Genomic DNA, 21,034 nt, shown 5'->3' with positions numbered 1-21,034 from the left:
GTCTAGAATCAGGGGACACAGACTGAAGATTTGGGGTGGATCATTTAGGAGAGAGATGAGGGAGACATTTCTTCACCCAAAGACTGGTGGGCCTGTGGAATTCATTATCACAGGAATTAGTTGATGCCAAGACATTGAATGCATTGAATATGCGGCTCAATATAGCATTTAAGACAAATGGGTTCAAAGGGGAGTAAACAGAATGAGGTTGTTGAGTTGGACGATGAGTCATGATCATGATAATGGGAGAGCAGGCTCAAAGGGCTGAATGACCTCCTCCTGCTCCTATCTTCTATTTTTAAGAGGATATTGCCCTGAGAAAACCATGGACAGTATTAGTGCTTCCCCATTAAACTCAAAATATCACTCAACCTCCCACCGGAAAAATAATATGGAGACATAACCTCTCAAATTTCAATGACACATCGACTTCCAAGTGTCAAGATGTGATGATTGAACTGCAGCTTTGCTCATTCTTAACACAATATGTCATTTTGTTCTGTGATTGTGTGTGTGTCTGCAATTCTGTGTGTGTGTGTGTGTGGTGGTGTGTTCCTGTGTGTGCATGTGTCCGTGTGCGTGTATCTGTGTATGTATGTGTCTGTCTCTGTGTGGTTGAATGTCCGTGTGTGTGCGTGTCTCTATATCTGTGTCTGCTTGTGTCTCTGGATGGGTATATGTCTGTGTGTGTGGTATCTGTGTGTACGCGTGAGTATGTGTGCATGTACATTTCTGTGTCTGTAGCCATGTGAAGCACATCATATTTCCTTGAAACTACTTTCTTTGCCAGAGGCCACCAGCATGCTCCAGTTGCTGGAAGGTGCTCTGATGTATTGCAGATTGCGTGCCTCTATGCAGTGTAACTTTGCTGCTTGATGAAAAGACTGATTCATAAGAGACATTTCCATCGCCAATTTCTCACTAACAATTACAGAATGTCATTATGAGTTATTGTCTTTAGTTTGAGCGTCTAAGGTCACCCTGATAGCTCATGTCAAACCAATGGAAATCTTCCCATTCATTTCTCTCAGCCAATAGGGACTCTCTCCATGTATAGTCGATGTTCAGGGCTATCATACCATTCTTCAGCATTCCTGAAGCAGACCCTTTGGTCCATCACTAGCTGCCTGGCTGTAGGAATCTCACCATGCAGGAAGTAAATTCACATGTCACATGCTTGCATTCTGTTGACATGCCCAAGACACACTTGTTGGATGATTTAGGGACTCTCCATTTGAGAGGACACAGAATTCAAGAAGTTGTCATGTCACCTCCAAATCTCAGCATTCCAACTGGGATACCCTCACCCACATCTCAATTCAACTCAAGAAACTCTGCATTTCTCTATACAACAGCCTTTTCACTCCTCCCTCTGCATGTTCCAGGACCACAAAACGCCTTGCAAGGGCATCCGTACCTCTCAGATTATTCCAGACCAGACATCCAAGGGAAAAGGAGCAAGAAAGGACTGCAGCTCAGAGTCAAAAAGATTGGCGCTGAAAAAGCACAGCGGGTCAGGCAGTATATTCAAGGAGAAGAGTCAACGTTTGGGGAATCAGCTTTTCATGGAGTGTCCTGCCAGAAACATTGACTTTTCAGTCATCAGTGGAGACTATTGTTGGGACAAGGTTTGCTGTTCGAATTGGGCAGTGAAAAGTTAGTTGTCACTCTAATAGAACGCCATAATACAACATTCTTGTGGATGGATTATCTCATGCTCTAAATAAAATACAATGAACATCATTGTTATGTGAATCATGAAACAAATTGGAGAACATTAACAAACTGATAACAAAGTCACAACGCCACCAGTTGACACAGGAGAAGAAAACAAAGAGTACAGTTAAGCAAGTTCAAGCAGAATGATCAGAGACCAGATTTGATTGAATGGCTGAGACAAAACAAGAACAGATGACGAACAAATGGATATTTTCAGTTCAGAGAAATTACCTGAGCTACAACGGAAAGATGAAACACTGAAGCAATATATTGAAAAGCATATACAGAAGTAAAATCTGAAAGCATTCCCAAATGTTACTAACCTAAATATGATGTCTTAATGAGGACATGGAGACGATCACATATTCAGACAGATGGGAAAGTTGCAGAAATTCATTAACAAGAGCTTATAGAAAGGAGGTGTGGCATGTAGCACCTGAGCTACCTGTAGGTCATTGTGGAAGTGATAAAACTCACCAAAATACAAGAACATTTTTACTGGCCTAGACTGCATTTAGATGGAGTTTAAAGTTAATAGAAATATCATACATGTCATGCACCTGGAAAATCGCAGGCAGGAATAAAACCAGCACCTTAATACCCATACCTGCATTTGAGGAACCTTTTACAATTCTTTGAAGAGATGACAAGTAGGTTAGACCAGGGAAACCCAGTGGATGTCGTCTACCTAGACTTCCAAAAGGCCTTTGATAAGGTGCCACACGGGAGGCTGCTGAGCAAGGTGAGGGCCCATGGTGTTCGAGGTGAGCTACTGGTATGGATTGAGGATTGGCTGTCTGACAGAAGGCAGAGAGATGGGATAAAAGGCTCTTTTTCAGAATGGCAGCCAGTGACAAGCGGTGTCCCGCAGGGTTCAGTATTGGGGCCGCAGCTGTTCACGTTATATATTAATGATCTGGATGAAGGGACCGGGGGCATTCTAGCGAAGTTTGCCGATGATACAAAGTTAGGTGGACAGGCAGGTAGTACTGACGTAGTGGGGAGGCTGCAGAAGCATCTAGACAGTTTGGAAGAGTGGTCCAGGAAATGGCTGATGGAATTCAATGTGAGCAAATGCGAGGTCTTGCATTTTGGAAAAAAGAATACAAGCATGGACTACTTTCTAAACGGTGAGAAAATTCATAAAGCCAAAGTACAAAGGGATCTGGGAGTGCTAGTTGAGGATTCTCTTAAGGTAAACATGCAGGTTGAGTCCGTGATCAAGAAAGCGAATACAATGTTGTCATTTATGTCAAGAGGGTTGGAATATAAAAGCACTGTTGTGCTACTGAGACTTTATAAAGCTCTGGTTAGGCCCCATTTGGAGTACTGTGGCAAGTATGAATCCCCACACCTCAGGAAGGACATACTGGCACTGGAGCGTGTCCAGTGGAGATTCACACGGATGATCCCTGGAATGGTAGGTCTAACATACGAGGAATGGCTGAGGATCCTGGGATTGTATTCATTGGAGTTTAGAAGATTAAGGGGAGATCTAATAAAAACTTACAAGATAATACATGGCTTGGACAGGCTGGACGGAAGGAAATTGTTTCCGTTAGGCGAGGAGACTAGGACCCGTGGACACAGCCTTAGAATTAGAGGCGGTAAATTCAGAACTGAAATACGGCGACATTTCTTCAGCCAGTGAGTGGTGGGCCGATGGAATTCATTGCCGCAGAGTGCAGTGGAGGCCGGGACGCTAAATGTCTTCAAGGCAGAGACTGACAAATTCTTGATGTCACAAGGAATTAAGGGCTACGGGGAGAATGCGGGTAAATGGAGTTGAAATGCCCATCAGCCATGATTGAATGGCGGAGTGGACTCGATGGGTCGAATGGCCTTATTTCCGCACCTATGTCTTATGGTCTTACAATGGTCTTAACTGATTCAGTGTGTCCCCTACATAAAACAAAAAGTGGGAATCAGTATTTGTTAACAATAATAGATGAGCACATTAGATTTGCAGAGGCTATTCAATTTGTGCAATACCACTGCTAGAAGATTGTAGAAGAGTTACTCCAGTGTTTAACTCAATAAAGACTACCTACAGAGATACAACCAGGTCAAGGATCAAAGTTTACATCAAATTTATGGCGGGGAGTGTTAGAAAGGTGGCATCAAACTTCAAAGACCATTAACAAATTTAGAGAAGACCATATTGAGGGCTTATATTCAAGATAATCTAACCAACTGAATAAAGGAATTCCATTTGCACATCTTACCAATAGGGATGTCCCAGCCTCCACTGCACTCTGCCCCGGGTACAACAGAGTGTTACAAGGGGACATAAATTTAAGGTGAAGGGTGGAAGGTATAGGGGAGACTTCAGGGGTGGGTTCTTTACCCAGAGAGTGGGGGGGGGCATGGAATGCACTGCCTGTGGGAGTGGTAGAGTCCGAATCTTTGGTGACCTTTAAGCGGCAATTGGATAGGTACATGGATGGGTGCTTAAGCTAGGACAAATGTTCGGCACAACATCGTAGGCCGAAGGGCCTGTTCTGTGCTGTATTGTTCTATGCTCTATGTTCTATGTTCTAAATGAATCTGCCTCATTCAGTCCATTTGAATGAGTGTTGGGGCATGAGCTGAGAGGACCACTGAAATTAAATAAGGAGAAATTAGTGAGTTAGAGTTCAGCTACCACATATTTGAACTGTGTATCAAATTTTAGGGAATGATTAAATTGAGGGGGAGGTGGCTAGATGGCATTTAAAAGTAGCACAGCACGTGATGAAGCAGGAAGCAGACAAGAGATTGAAAATTTGCAATTTTTTGAACATGGATAAAATGTTAGTGTTACTTCCAGTTGAACCTATAAAAGCAAGATTTAGTGGAACTTATCAAAGTGAAATAAAATTGAGTGAGGCGAATTACTTGATAGGACTGCAGATAGAAAGCAATCTCAGTGTGTCATGTGAATATGCTCAAATTATAATTTGATACTGTGACAAAGCTGTTACTTTAACAAGGTTAGGTTGTCATTCGGTCTTTGTTCTTCTGGAGGTCATAAAAACACAGGTTCGGAAAGGGTTTCAGGGCCAATTTGACAATAGCTAACAGATACTGCCTCAGGCAGAATGCTTTCAAGGTTAGAAAACAAACACTTTTATATTGAAATGGGAGCGGCCAGTTCTCCCAGCTCAGCTTATCTCTGGTTTAGTTTTTTTTTAGCAGTCGTGTGAAGAAAGACTGCTGGACCCAAAGAAGCAGGTCCAGGCTGGTAACCTCTCTCAGGTGTCTGTCCTGTGATAACTTGTGTTTGATATGACCTTGTATGCTAAGGGGTGCTTGTGGGGATGTTGCAAGTATCTTGGAACAGATACACTGTTAGGTTTTAGGATAGGATAAGTTATTCGGTGTTCTGTTTCTGTTCATTGTGTTTCATTCAGTAATCTTCTAAATAAATCCTGTTTGGATTACAATGAGGTGGCTTAACCAGCTGATTCTCTCCTTGAATATCCACTGTACACCTTCTCAAAACAACTAGCAAAGTTAGGGTCTGGGCTAACTTTTTGAAATGCTTTAAGGGGTTTGGTCTGTTCCATAACAATCGAGAAGGAAAGTAAAAAGATAATGTGTTCCTGGATACAACACGCGTGACGAAGTGAGTTCACAGGTTTCTGAATTGGATTTTCCTCAAATTAAAATGGACAATGAGGATGTTCTCAAAATTTGGTATAAATTATTGAGGTAGCTTCCACCAGAAATCAAAGTGACCTGAAAGAATTATTACTATTGCTTAGTGAGATATGTGGGAATAAGCTGGGAAATACTAATTTAATTATGCATGATATAGATATAGGAAATGCTGTTCCAATTAAGCAATATCCTTATAGATTTACACCAAATAAAGTTGGTATAGGTTCAAAGACAACTTGAACGCATGTTCCAAAAGAACAGCATGAAAGGGAGTTGCAGCAATTGGAGCTCAGTCATAGTAATGGTGCCACAACGAGATGATTGCGTGCAGCCGATTGCAACGTTAATGCACTTGCAGCGTCTGATTCATATCCAATTCGACATTGAGAAAACTGTATTGAAAAGGTAGAACAAGCAACTTATATTTGTAATTTGGACTTGCTCAGAGGATACTGGCAGGTACCTTTATCCGAAGGAGTGAAGACAATTTTGACTTTTGTAACAATGAATGGACATTACCAACTTAAAGTCATAGAGTCATAGAGATGTACAGCATGGAAACTGACCCTTCCGTCCAAATCGTCCATGCCGACCAGATATCCCAACCCAAACTTGTCCCAGCTGCCAGCGCCCGTCCCATATCCCTCTAAACCCTTCCTATTCATATACCAATCCAGATGCCTTTTAAATGTTGCAATTGCACTAGCCTCCACCACTTCCTCTGGCAGCTCATTCCATACATGTACCACCCTCTGTGTGAAAACGTTGCCCCTTAGGTCTCTTTAATATCTTTCCTCTCTCACCCTATACCTATGCCCTCTAGTTCTGGACTCCCTAACCCCAGGGAAAATACTTTGTCTATTTATCCTATCAATGCCCCTCATAATTTTGTAAACTCTATAAGGTCACCCCTCAGCCTCCGACGCTCCAGGGAAAACAGCCCCAGCCTATTCAGCCTCTCCCCATAGCTCAAATCCTCCAACCCTGGCAACATCCTTGTAAATCTTTTCTGAACATTTTCAAGGTTCACAACATCTTTCCAATAGGAAGGAGACCAGAATTGCACACAATATTCCAACAGTGGCCTAAACGTTGTCCTGTACAGCTGCAACATGACCTCCCAACTCTGTACTCAATACTCTGACCAATAAAGGAAAGCATACCAAACACCACCTTCACTATCCTACCTACCTGCAACTCCATTTTCAAGGAGCTATGATCCTTCACTCCAAGGTTTATTTGTTCAGTAACACTCCCTCGGACCTTATAATTTAGTGTACAAGTCCTGCTAAGATTTGCTTTCCCAAAATGCAGCACCTCACATTTATCCGAATTAAACTCCATCTGCCACTTCTCAGCCTATTGGCCCATCTGGTCCAGATCCTGTTGTAATCTGAGGTAACCCTCTTCGCTGTCCACGACACCTCAAATTTTGGTGTCATCTGCAAACTTATTAACTGTACCTCTTATGCTCGCATCCAATTCATTTAAGTCATGCAATTTGATTTGGAAAATGCGCCAGCCACATTTGAAAGGCTAACTAATAAAGTAATTTCTGGGTTATCCAATTGTACGGTGTACATCGACAACCTTGTGATCTTTTAGTCACACACAGAAGGAACATTTGCAGCATTTATTGGAAGTATTCAATTGACTTTGGGAGGCAGGCTGGTGAAAAACCTGGCTAAGTGTGAATTCGAGAGAAAGTGAGGGCTGCAGATGCTGGAGATCAGAGCTGAAAATGTGTTGCTGGAAAAGCGCAGCAGGTCAGGTAGCATCCAACGAACAGGAGAATCGAAGTTTCGGCCATAAGCCCTACTTCAGGAAGGTCTTATGTGTGAATTCTCCAAAGTCCGAGTCATGTTCCTCGGTCATGTTGTCAGGCATAGGCAGATGGCCCCGACCATGCCATTGACAACGACAGCAGGACTATGACTTCTGGGAGTGAAAAGGTTTACCAGAAGTTTGTACCAAATTGTAATAGCGTGGTTGCTCCACTGATTGACTAATTGAAGAAGTGCAGGAAATTTCAGTGGACAGCAGAATGTCAGAAGGCATGTGCCAACCTGAAAGCTGTGTTAACCATTGCCCCAGTGTTAGTTACGCCGAATTGCACAAAGCTACTCAAGATGGCTACTAATGTGAGTGATATGAGTGTTGGTGCTGTATTCTTACAAGATGACAATGTGAAGCTAGAAAGCCCCATTGGGTATTTCTTCAGGAAATTGAATATTCATCAGAAATATTCCACGATTGAGAAGGAGACCTTGAACTTGGTGTTCCAACATTTTAACATTTGTATTGTCAGTAATGGGTCTTGGTCAATTGTCTGTACTGATCATAACCCATTAAAGCTTTTGGAGAAATGGAAGGGCAGCACTTCCAGATGGTTTACATGGAGCTTGTCACTGCAGCCATTCAATTTGAAAAAGATACACGTGACAGGATGAGAAAATGTATATGCTGATGTCTTGTCACAACTTGGATAATGTAAGATGGAGGATTTGGTGGCAGGAGTAAATGGACAGAAACAGAATGCTGTAGTGAATACTTGCATGGTTACAGTTGATGCAACGTGTATATATTGTCACGTAATAATAGATTAAGACTAAGGTTTTTAAAATGAAATCATCTTTGTCTCTTATTAATATTGCAGTACAATTACAATACTGGTACCAAACCAACAATGTCGAAAATTTCCCAGGATGTCCTGTACATAAAAAAAGGACAAATTCCAGCCAATTAACGCCCCATCAGTCTATTTCTCAATCATCAGTAAAGTGATGGAAAGTGTCATGAACAGTGATATAAAGCTGCACTTGCTCAGCAATAAGCTGCTCAACATCCTGCGGGTTATCATTGACCAGAAACTCAACTGCACTTGCCAGAAACACAGTAGCTACAACAGCAGGATAGAAGCTAGGAATACTGCAGCAAGGAATACTGCAGCCTGTCCACCATCCACAATGTACAAGTTGGAAGTGTGATGGAATTTTCCCAACTTGCCTGGATGGGTGCAGCCCCATCAAGACTCAAGACGTTTGGCACCATCCAGGAAAAGAGCCCACTTGATTGTCACCACATCCACAAGTGTCCACTCCCTCCACCACACATGCTCAGTACTGACTGCTGCTGCTACTATCTGCAAGATTCACTGCAGAAATTCACTGAGGATCCTCAAACAGACCTTCCAAACCCACAAACACTTCCATATAGAAGAACAAGGGCAGCAGATGTGTGGGAACTCCACTATCTTCAGTTCCCCTCCAAGTCATGCATCATCCTGACTTGAAAATATAACGCCGTTCCATCACTGTCACTGGGTCAAAGTCCTGGAATTCCCTCCCTAATTACATTGGGGGTTAACCCACAGCAGTTCAAGAAGTCAGCTCACCCCCACCTTCTCAAGGGCAACTAAGGACATGCATAAAATGCTGGCAAGCCAGCGACACCCACACCCCATAAGATAAATAAAAGATAATAGTTCAGTGTGTGTGTGAGAGAGAGAGAGAGAGGGAGAGAGAGAGAGAGAAAGACCATACCTGAGTGTGTGTGTCTCTGTGTGTGTAAGAGAGAGAGAAAAACACTGTGACTGAGCGTGTGTGTGTAAGAGATTGAGTCAGAGAGACAGAGAGAGAGAGAGACCATGCATCTGCGTGTGTGTGTGTGAGAGAGATAGCGAAAGACTGTTTGTGTGTGTGTGTCGGGGCAGGGGGAGTGGGAGTGTGGTGATGTGAGGATGCTGTTATCTTAAATATGTTATTTTGTCCTGTGTTTTTTTGACGAGAGATTGTAAGGGCAGAGGTGCCAAAAAGTCCAGAGTGTTTGTAGCTTTTTCTTTAAAAAAGTTTAACAATGGAAAAGGAGTGGCCAGTTCAGGTTCTTCCAGTTTTGGTCTAGCTGTAGCATTCCCAAGATGTTTTGAGTATCAGAAGGTTGCAAGCTTCAGTAAATGATTCCTAACTGAGCACTCGGGCATTTCTCTGAATGTTGTTCTCTCCTGCCTGTTCGAATATGAGTTTGAATTTACGTTTTTGCAAAGGGGTGTGTTTATGAGATGTTACAACATTGGAACAGGAAATTAGTAAGTTACTGTATCAGGTAGTAGGTTATGTTTTCCGATCGTTTAGTTATTCTTAATGCCACTTTCTTTTGTTTGTGTTTCAACCGTAGTGCTTAAGTGAATTCTGTGGGGCTTTTTGCAGAGTGGTTTAACCAGTTGCATCACACCTGGAACATCAATGTCACATTTGCCTTTAGACAAAGAAAACCTTATTTATCCTATCCATGCCTCAATGATTTTACAAACCTCTGTAAGGTCACCTCTCAGCCACCGACGCTCCAGGGAAAACAGCGGCAGCTTCTTCAGCCTTTCCTTGTCGCTCAAATCGTCCAACCCTGGCAACATCCTTGTATATCTTTTCTGAAACCTTTCAAGTTTCACAGCATCCTTCCTTTACGAGGGAAATTGCACGCAATATTCTAACAGTGGCCTAAACATTGCCCTGTATAGCTGCAACATGACCTCCGAACTCCAATACTCAATGCTCTGACCAACAAAGGGAAGCATACTCAATGCCTTCTTCACTATGCTGTCTTCCTGGGACTACACTTCCACGGAGCTATGAACTCCAAGGTTTCTTTGATCAACAACACTCCCCAGGAAATTACCATGAAGTGTGTAAGCCCAGCTCTGATTTGCCTTTCCAAAATGCAGCACCTTGCATTTATCGAAATTAAACTCCATCCACGAACCTTTGGCCCATTGGCCCATCTGATCAAGATCCTGTTATACTTTGAGGTAACCTTCTTCGCTGTCCATTACACCAACAATGTTGGTGTCATCTGCAAACTTACTACATATACCTTCTATGTTCACATCCAAATCTTAAATGTAATGATGAAAAGCAGTGGATCCAGCACTGATCCTTGTGGCACATCACAGGTCACAGGCCTCCAGTCTGAAAATCAAACATCCACCACCATCCTCTGTCTTCTACCTTCAAGCCAGTTCTGTATCTAAGTTTCTAGTTCTCCCTGTATTCTATGAGATCTAACCTTGCTAGCCAGTCTCCCATGGGGAACCTTGTCGAAAGCCTTACTGAGGTTCATATAAATCACGCCTCCTGCTCTGCTCTCATCAAATCTCTTTGCTCCTTATTCAAAAAACTCAATCAAGTTTGAGAGACTTGATTTCCCATGCACAAAGCCATATTGACTATCCCTAATCAGTCCTTGCCTTTCCAAATACATGTAAATCCTGTCCCTCAGGATTCCCTTCAACTGAAATGCACCTCCCCCCCCCGCCCCCACTGATAACAGGCTCACTGGGCTATAGCACCCTGGCTTTCCATACCACCTTTCCTAAATAGTGGCATCATGTTAGTCAACCTGCTGCCTTCCAGCACCTCATCGTGACTATCGATGATAAAAATATCTTAGCAATGGGTCCAGCAATCACTTCCCTAGCTTCTCACAGAGTTCAAGCGTACACCTGATCATGTCCTGGGGATTTACCCACATTTATGTCTTTTAAGACATCCAGCACCTTCTCTTCTGTAATATGGACATTTTTCAAGATGTCACTATCTATTTCCCCACACTCTATTTCTTCCATGCCCTTCTGCACAGTAAACACTGACGCAAATACTCCTTTAATATCCCCATCCCATCTCTTGCAGTTTGTCACATAGGCTGCCTTGCTGATCTTTGAAGGGCCCTATTCTCTCCCTAGTTACCCTTTTGTCCTAAATGCTTTTTTTTTGTAGAATCATCTTGGATTCTCCTTAACCCCATTTGCAAAATCTATCTCATGCCCCCTTTTTGCCCTCCTGAATTCACTCTTAAGTATACTCCTACTGCCCTTATACTTGAAGAATTCACTCAATCTCTACTGTCTATACCTGACGTATGCTTCCTTCTCTTTCTTGAGCAAACCTTCAATTTCTCGAGTCATCCAGCATTCCCCACACCTACCAGCCTTGCCTTGCACCCCAATAGGAACATACTGTCTCATAATCTCATTTTTGAAGCCTACTCATTTTCCAACCATCCCTTTACCTGCAAAAATCCGCATATAATCACATTTTCAAAGTTCTTGCCTCATACTGCCAAAATTGTCCTTTATCCAATTTAGAACTTTAACAGTTAGATCCTGTCTATCCTTTGCCAGTCCTATTTTAAAACTAATATAATTATGGTCGCTGGCACCAAAGTGCTCCCCCACTGACACCTGCCCTGCCTTATTTCCCAAGCTTTGCACCTTTTCTGGTAGGTACATACTGAATCAGAAAATCTTCTTGTACACACTTAACAAATTCCTCTCCTCCGGTGCTCCGGTTTCCTCCCACAGTCCAAAGATGTGCAGGTTAGGTGAATTGGCCACGCTAAATTACCTGTAGTGTTAGGTGAAGGGGTAAACGTAAGGGAATGGGTCTGGGTGGGTTGCTCTTCGGAGGATCGGTGTGGACCTGTTGGGCCAAAGGTCCTGTATTCCACAGTGTAAGTAATCTAATCTAATCTAATCTAACCTTATCTAATCTAATCTAAACCATTCGCACTATTCCAGTTCCAGTCTACATTTAGAATGTTAAAATTCCCTACCATAACACCTTATTATTCTTATAGATAACTGAGATCTCCTTACAAATTTGTTACTCAATTCCCCACTGATTATGTGGAGCTCTATAGTACAATCTCAAATTGGTAATAGTCCCTTTCTTATTTCTCACTTCCACCCAAATGACTTCCCGGATGTATTCCCAGGAATATCCTCCCTAATTACAGTCATAATGTTATCCCTTATCAAAAATGACACTCCTCCTCCTCTCCTGCCTCCCTTCCTATCCTTCCTGTAGTATTTGTATCTTGGAACATGAAGCTGCCAGTCCTACCCATCCTTGAGCGACATTTCTGCAATTGCTCTGATATCCCAGACCCACGTTCCTAACCATGCCCTGAGTTCATCTGCCTTCCGTGCTAGGTCTCTTGCATTGATGAAAATGCAGTTTGATTTATCAGTCCTCCGTTGTTCTCTGCTTCGTTCCTGCCTGCCCTGACTGTTTGACTTGCTCCTTTTCCCAACTGTACCAGAGTCAGATTGATCTCTTTCCTCACTATCGCTCTGGGTCCCACCCCCCTGCCCACCTTATTAATTTAATTCCTCCCAAGCATTTGCAGCAATCTCCCTGCCAGTATATTAGTCCCTTTTCAATTCAGGTGCAATTCATCCCTCTTATATGGGTCATCCTACCCAAGAAGAGCTTCCAATCATCTAAAATGTGAATCTTTCTCCCATACACCAGCTCCGCAGCTACACATTAATCTCGGATACCACCTTCCCTCCCCTTCCTGGGCCTCTCCATCTCCATCAACAGTTTCGGACCCAAAACTGGCATCTTCTACAAACCCACCGGCTCCCACAGCTAAACAAGGACAGAATCCCCCTGATCTTCACCTTCCACCCCACCAACCTTCGGATACATTTCATCATCCTCCGCCATTTCCGCCACCTACAAATGGACCCCAGCACCAGAGGTGTATTTCCCTCCACACCCTTATCTGCTCTCCGTAAACACCATTCCCTCCGCCACTCCCTTGTCAGGTCCACACCCCACGTCCCACCAATCCACCCTCACCTCTTGGCACTTCCCTCTCTCACCACAGGAATTGCAAAACCTTTGCCCCCAAACCCAACTCTCACTTCCCAAATGCCCCAAAGCAGCCTTCCACATCCATCAGAGCTTTCGCTGCACTTCCACACATGTCATTTACTGTATCCATTGCTCCCGATGCAGTCTCCTCTATATCGGGGATACAGGTCACCTACTTGCTGAGCGCTTCAGAGAACATCTCCGGGACAGGCGCACCAGCCAACCCCACCACTGTGGCTGAAAACCTCTCAACTCCCCCTCCCACTCCGCCGAGGACATGCAGTTCCTGGGCCTCCTCTATCACTAAACCCAAAACCAATCGACACCTGGAGAAATAATGCCTCACATTCTGCCTTGGGACATTGCAACCACACACTATCAATGTGGATTTCACCAGTTTCCTCATTTTTCCACCCCTCACCATCCCCCCCCCCCACAATCCCAGCCCCAACCTTCAAAATCGGCACCACCCTCATGACCTGTCCTATCTGTCAATCTTCCGTCCCACCTATCCACTCCACCCTCCCCTCCGATCTTTCACCTTTACCCCCAACTCCATCCATCTAATGCACTCTCATCTACCTTTCCCCATGCCCACGCCACTCCCATTTATCTCTCCAACCCTTGGCTCACAGCCTCATTCCTAATGAAGGGCTTTTTCCGAAAATGTCGATTCTCCTTCTGCTCAAATGCTGCCTGACCTGTTGTGCTTTTCCAGCACCACGTTCTCGACTCTGATCTCAAACATCTGCAGTCTTCACTTTTTCCTAGACGTTCATCTGCTCGATCCTCCTATTCCTAGCCTCACTTGCTCACAGCATCAGGAGTAATCCAGATATTACTTCCCTCGAGGACCTCCTTTCAAAGTTCCTGCCTAACTTTCTATCTTCTCTCTTCAGCATCTCATCCTTTTTCCTTCCTGTGTCATTGGTTCCAGTGACCTGCTGCTGGTCCCACTTCCCTTTGAGAATATTCTGCCTTGATCCTGGAAACAGGGAGGCAACACACCATTCTGATTTCTTGCTGTCGGCCGCAGAAACATCTGTCTGTGCCTCTGACTAGAGAGTCCCCTCTCACAATCGATCGCTTGGTACCTGACATACCCCTCGTTACATTACAGCCTGTCTTGGTCCCAGAAACTCGGCTGTTCATGCTGCGTTCTCCTGAAAGGCCCCCTACATTTTCCAAAACAACATACTTGTTTGAGATGGGGTTAGCCACAGGAGACTCCTGCACAACCTGCCTCCCTCTCCTACTTTTCCTGCTTTTTCTCCCTTCCTTAAAACTCAGATGTCCCTAGTTCCTGTAAATTCCTCATTGCTCAAACTGCCGCTCCAACTGATCGATGAGATCTGATAGGATTCAGAACCAAACACCCTTACTACTGACATAATCATCAGTATTAAGGAAACTCTCCCTAATCTCCAACAGCTGACAGGAAGAGCACATCACTCCATTCAAGGCCATCTTTGTACCTTAACAACCTACAGAAAATAGCATAGTCTTATGCACTAAAAAAAAGTAATCCAGTCTAACTTAGCATCTATGTTGCATATTTTTAAATTTTAATCAAACGACAGATCTAAAAAAAACACTCACTATTAAAAATGACAGCAATATTACACTTACAAACCATGCATTTATCTGCTCCTGTGCTGTGTGCTCTCCAACATAGGTTCCTCGAATGTCAGCTGTGAATTTCACTGTTTGTCAATTTTCTTCAACGTACTCCAATATCTGGAAACACTTGAACTCAAACAGCAAAGGCAGTAACTGTGCATATTTATTGCTGTGTCAGTTAGCAGTGTAAGTTTCTTTCTTTCTCTCTCTCTCTCTCTCTCTCTCTCTCCCTGACCATGTGGTCACTACCTTTGTTCACTTCCTCCTTTTTAAATTGTCATTATTTTGATCTTTTCTCCCAAACTTCCAAAACAATGCAACAGCTTAAAAACAGTAATTACTGCTTGTGGAATTCGAAGAACTCACTTCCAACACCGAAAATACTCCAAAAGCGAGCAGTTCTTACAGCCAAAACTTTTCCCATCCTCCATCTTGGATTACCCAAATCCTGATAGTTTTTGTTCCACCTCCATATCAATCCTTATCACTCATCAATTGGTTTTCCCTGTTTCAGTTTGCTTACTTGTCTTATAATCCTGATGAGTGCAGGGCAGAAATGTTCAATTTTGTTTTTCTTTTAGCAACATTTGGGTTTTGTTCAGTTCTATAACAATAATTCACTACTTTTTTTAAAAAAAAAAGATCTTCCCTCTTCTCTCATGGCTACATTTATTGCCTTCAGTTGTGAGGAATATTTGTCCTATTCTCGAAGAAACTGAGCCCATCTTGTACCAACCTGGTTGAATGTCAGACAGATCAGGGAGTCAGGTATCATTCACCCCAGACGTACACTGACAAGGAAAGCCCAGACTTCAGTCAGGTTTTCTCTTGTTTCTCACCAGCTATTCCTTAAAATACTGAAACTTGACTGTCCTCCAATCCATTTCTGAAGTTCTTAATCCATGAACCTTAACCTTCAGTAGGGCCAATGGTGAAATGCCACAGTGTGGGTGATCCCTTCAAAAAGGAACTAACTTGATTCAGAGATGCTAAAATGGCTCAATATATCTAATGCAAAACTAATTTATTTGACTTTTATCCATAATATTAAACCTGTCTCACACAGGTTAATTAACCTGAGCATAAACAGACTCAGTGAACATGGCTTGGGCCTGGGTGTGGTTAACAGCACAATGTCATTGCTGTAGTTCCTTATGAACACGTCAGTGTCTCTGCAGGTTGAATGAGTGAGCAAACCCTTCTTACACACGGAGCAGGTGAATGGCCTCTTCCTGGTGTGAACTCACTGATGTTTGATGTCAGATGATTGACTGAACCTGGTCCTGCAGTGAGAGCCCCAGAAAGGTTTCTCATCAGTGTGAACATGTTGATGGAACATCAGTTTCCTGGAACCTTAAAAGCAATTCCCACAGTCTGGACATTTAAAAGGCCTGGTCTCAGTGTGAACTCACTGGCCTCCCAGTAGGGCAGAAGAGTGAGTAAATCCCTCCCTAAACACAGCGTAACGAAATAGTCTCACGCTTGTGTGAACTCACCGGTGTTTTTTGCACATAGGATATGGTACAGAATGCCTTCTCATTCGGCTCAGGGGAACAGTCTGGGTTTGCCGATATATCTGCAGTTGGATGACTGAACGCTGCAGTCAGAGCAGGTTCTCAGCCTCTACCCAGTGTGATCTCGCTGGTGTGTAGGGAGTTGAAATGATTGCCTGAACTTAATGCCGCAGTGAGAACTCCTGAATGGTCTCTCCTCTGTTCGAATACGTCAATGGCACACAGGTGCCCAGAATTTCTATGGCATTTTCCACAGTCTTGCCATTTTAAAAGTTCTTTTATCTGGGTGAACTCTATGGTCTGCCTGCAGTTGGGAAGACTGAGTGAATCCCTTCCCACACTTAGAGCAGATGAATGGCCTTTCCTCAGTGTGAGTGCATCGCTGAATTTCCAGTTGAGGTGGGGATTTGAATCCTCCTTCACCATCCTCATATTTCCACACTTTCTCCCCAGCGTGACTGTGATTATGTCTTGACAGTTCAGATGATTTCATCCACACACAGGACAGGTGCACAGTTTCTCCTCACTTGGTGTTTTCTCCTTCCAAGTTCAGAGTTGAACAATATTCCAAACATAAAATAACAATCAATCTTTCCAATTCTAATATGATACCTGGTTCTGTTTCCTGACCACAGACTGTCCCCTTCACATAATCTGTGAAGCTAATTAAAGAGAAGGAAAGTGAGTGAGAAGACCACAGACTGACTGAATGGTCATCCCTGAGACCTGGCTGCAGGATGAAGTTCTAGGACATCCTGAAGAGGGCGCACGATGTCTACGCAGCCCCCCTCCAAAGGACACCAGTGCGCAGGCGCTGGATTGAGCCTGTTGGAGCATGCGCAAATTGACTGAAGGCCCCTTTTTCAGTCTCCAGATCATGGCGGGGAGGGGGTAGTCCCGTAGGAATAATGGAGCCAGCGATGGGAGAGGTGGTGCGATCCGTCTTGGTAATATCCAGTAAAGGTCCCGCGAACCGAATAAGAATTACCGGGTCCCGCGGTTTCAGCCCTGAGTTTAACTCCCGGGACCTGGGCCGTGGCCGCCATTTTGTTTGGGACGAGGCGCATGCGCCGTTTTCCTGGTGACGCACCGCGAGTGGGCGGGGCCTGCGGTGCCAGTGACGGAGACAGTGGAGAATGGGAGGGGCCTGCGGGACTGACCCAGGGAGGAGGGAGAGCCTGGTGTGGAGGGGGGGGGGGGGGACAGGCATTCACAGCTCTGGGGGGAACAGGCATTCACAGCTCTGGGGGAGCGGGGGACAGGCATTCACAGCTCTGGGGGGACAGGCATTCACAGCTCTGGGGCGGGACAGAAATTCACAGCTCTGGTGGGTGGACAGGCATTCACAGCTCTGGGGGTTGCAGGCATTCACAGCTCTGGGGGGGACAGGCATTCACAGCTCTGGGGGAGTGGGGGACAGGCATTCACAGCTCTGGGGGGGACAGACATTCACAGCTCTGGGGGGGACAGACATTCACAGCTCTGGGGGGTGGACAGGCATTCACAGCTCTGGGGGGGGACAGGCATTCACAGCTCTGAGGGAGGGGGGGCAGGCATTCACAGCTCTGGGGGGGGCAGACATTCACAGCTCTGGGGGGGACAGGCATTCACAGCTCTGGGGGGGGACAGACATTCACAGCTCTGGGGGGAGGGAGAGGCATTCACAGCTCTGGGGGGGGGACAGGCATTCACAGCTCTGGGGGGGGGGCAGGCATTCACAGCTCTCGGGGGGGACAGACATTCACAGCTCTGGGGGGGGGGAACAGGCATTCACAGCTCTGGCGGGGAGGGGGGAACAGGACAGGGACAAATAATTCACCAGCACTGGAATGATTTGAACTTCTCTCCTGTCCTAACAGTGATCACTTTTATAAACTTCTTTTACAGGGGATCAGGAGACAGCCAGAGAAAGGCAACTCAAACCAAACCAAAAACAGTCCAAATCTGATCCAACACAATGAATAAGGAACTAAATGCTCTCGGTGTTTGAATGTGGAAGCAGGAGTGTTACAATCAGATGCACAGCCTCGGAAAAGCTTTGCACCATTCGCAGAACACACGACCTGGACAGCGTAGAGTTACAGAGATCGACAGCACAGTAAAAGGTCCTTGAGCCCTTCTGCAATTTAAACCAAAAGCAGAAAAACTCACCTTGCCTCATAATCTGTTAAAGGGACAGAGGACTCCCAAATTCCACTATTCTTTTTAAAAATATCAATGTTATTCTTTAACCCTAAAAGTGAACATTAAACATTTTAAAAAGTGAATATTTTAACTGGAGCAAAAGAAATTATGACGCGATCAGACAGGAGTTGCGACGTACAGACTGGGAGCAATTGTGCCATAGAAAGGGCACAGCAGACATGTGGGGCAGTTGTTGCGAGTGATGCACAAACATGTTCCTCTGAGACGGGTAAGAAGGGGGAATGAGAACAGAGGAGCTTCTCCTCAAAAGGAAGCAGGGAGCTTACGTAAGGTGGAGGAGGCAAGGATCTAACACAGCTTTAGAGGATTGCAGGCTTGCTAGAAAGGAGCTCAGTAATGGACTGAGGAGAGCGGGGATGGGGCACGAAAAAGGCTTGACAGGAAGGATTACGGAAAATCCAAAGGCATTTTACACAGACGTGAGGAATAGAGAATGATCAGGGTGAAGGTAGGGCCAATCAGGGATAGCATAGGGAACTTATGTGTGGAGTCTGAGCAGATAGGGAAAGCCCTAAATGAGTTTTTTTGCTTTGGTTTTCACGAAGGAAAGGGACCTTGTTGTGAATAAGAACTTTGAGGAGTTGGGATACAGGCGGAACACATCAAGATTGATGAGGTTGATGTGCTGGACATTTTGGCAAACATTTAGATTGATAAGCCCCATGATTTATCTTAGGCTACACGAGGAAGCAAGAAAGGAGGTTGCTAAACCGCTGGTGAAGATCTTTGCGTCCTCACTCTCCCCGGGAGTCATATAGGAGGATTGCTAGGAGGCAATTACCCTTCTTTTCACGAAGGGTAATAGGGGAATCCCCGGCAATTACAGACCAGCCAGTCTTCCGTCTGTGGTCTGCAAGGTTTTGGAAAGAATTTACGACTATTAGGAAAAGCATAGCGCGATTAAAGGCAGTCAGCATGGCTTTGTGAGGGGCAGGTCATCCCTCATAAATCTTATTGTGTTCTTTGAGGAAGTGATAGGACAGATCGATGAAGGTCAAGCTAGTGGATGTGATATATAAGGACTTCAGCAAGGCATTTGATAAGGTTCCCCATGGTAGGCTCATCCATAAAGTCAGGAGGTATGGGTTTTGGGAGATTTGGCTATTTAGATTCAGAATTGGCTAGCTGACAGAAGGCAGAGAGTGGTTATAGATGGCAAGTTCTGCCTGGAGGTCAGTCTTGAGTGGTGTCCCACAGGGTTCTGTTCTTGGGTCTCTGCTCTTTGTAGTTTTTTATGAGGAGATTGAGGGGTGGGTTAGTCAATTTGCAGATGGCACATAGGTTAGAGGTGCTGTTGATAGTATCGAGTGCTATTGCAGGCTGCAGCACAACATAGACAGGCTGCAGATCTGGGTTGAAAAATGGCAGATGGAATTAAACCTGGATAAATGCGAAATGATGCAATTTGAAAGGTTGAATTAGAACGCTGAACACAGGGTTAAAGACCATATTCTTGGCAGTGTGGAGGAACAGAGGGAACTTTGTGTTCAAGTACATAGTTCCCGCAAATATGCCACCCAAGTGGATAGGGTTATTTAGAAAGCATATGGTGTTTTGGCTTTCATTTAGAGGGGAATCAAGTTTAAGAGCCGAGAGATTTTGCTACAGTTCTACAAGTCCCTGTGAGACCACACTTAGAATATTGTGTCCGGTTCTGGTTGCCCGACTAAGGAAAGATACAGAGACTTTGGAGAGGGTGCAAAGAATGTTTATCAGGGCTGCCTGGACTGGAGGGCTTGCCTTATGAAGAGGGATTGACGAAGCTCAGACTTTTCTCTCTGAGAGAAGGAGGAGGAGAGGAGACCTGATCGAGGTATACAAGGTAATGAGATTAATAGATAGAGTCAATAGCCAGAGACTTTTCCATAGGGCAGGATTGACTGGCACGAGGAGGCATAGTTTTAGGTTATTAGGAGAAAGGTTAAACGGGTCGTCAGAGGTAGGTTCTTTACACAGAGAGTTGTGAACGCATGGAATGCTGTTGCCAGTGGTGGAAGCAGAGTCATTAGGGGCAATTAAGCGACTACTGGACATGCACATGGATAGCAGTGAATTGAGGGGTGCATAGGTTAAGTTATGTTATTTTACATTAGGATTAATCCTTAGCACAACATCGTGGGCGAAAGGGTTTGTTCTGTACTGTACTTTTTTATGTTCTATGTAAACAATAACTATTCACAACTCTGAACCACTTTTCTCTTAAAGATCTGTTTTCTATGTCCAACTATATAACGATATACTGATCCAATAAATCCCAATTAAAATGTGCAACATATTAATTTTCAAATCCGGTGTCAATCTTCCTGTTTGTAGATCTCCCTGGGTCGGCTTTAGACTTCTGCTGCAATAGTAAAAAAAGTACTTTTGATCGAGAGTGTTTTGGATGGCAGTCTCTCTCTCTCTCTCTCTCTCTCTAGCTAACTCTCAAAATGCTGACCTTTGATACCCCAAATATCGGATCATCTCACTGGTTCTAAGTTGTCAAAATGTTAAAATTCAAATTCCATTGGGTTTTAGTTTACTGGGGCATAATTTAAATTGATTGGTTGAATTCAAATAGTGGTCAAACTACTAGGTTTCTAGTTTACAACCAAATGTTACATATTTTCAAGTCATAGTCAAGTCACACGACAGTTGCTCTCACTGCCAAAACATCCTTCACTCTCCCTTAAAGGTACAGTA

At 44.3% G+C, this 21,034-nt stretch overlaps 1 gene segment (V, D, J or C); it reads right to left on the bottom strand.

Annotated features, from left to right (window-relative positions):
* The window catches only part of LOC148136845 (Ig heavy chain C region-like), a 55,237-nt gene extending 38,023 nt beyond the window's left edge, over positions 1–17,214 (bottom strand). Inside the window, 1 exon segment of the C gene segment in view lies at positions 17,136–17,214. Coding sequence covers positions 17,136–17,214 — 79 coding nt within the window.
* Positions 17,215–21,034: the final 3,820 nt, after the last annotated feature.

This window comes from Chiloscyllium plagiosum, unplaced genomic scaffold (genome assembly GCF_037043375.1).
Source record: "Chiloscyllium plagiosum isolate Xiang-an unplaced genomic scaffold, Cpla_swu_hap1 HiC_scaffold_45, whole genome shotgun sequence".
In the NCBI taxonomy this organism is placed as follows: Eukaryota; Metazoa; Chordata; class Chondrichthyes; order Orectolobiformes; family Hemiscylliidae; genus Chiloscyllium; species Chiloscyllium plagiosum.
This window is presented reverse-complemented; position numbering and strand designations above follow the sequence as displayed.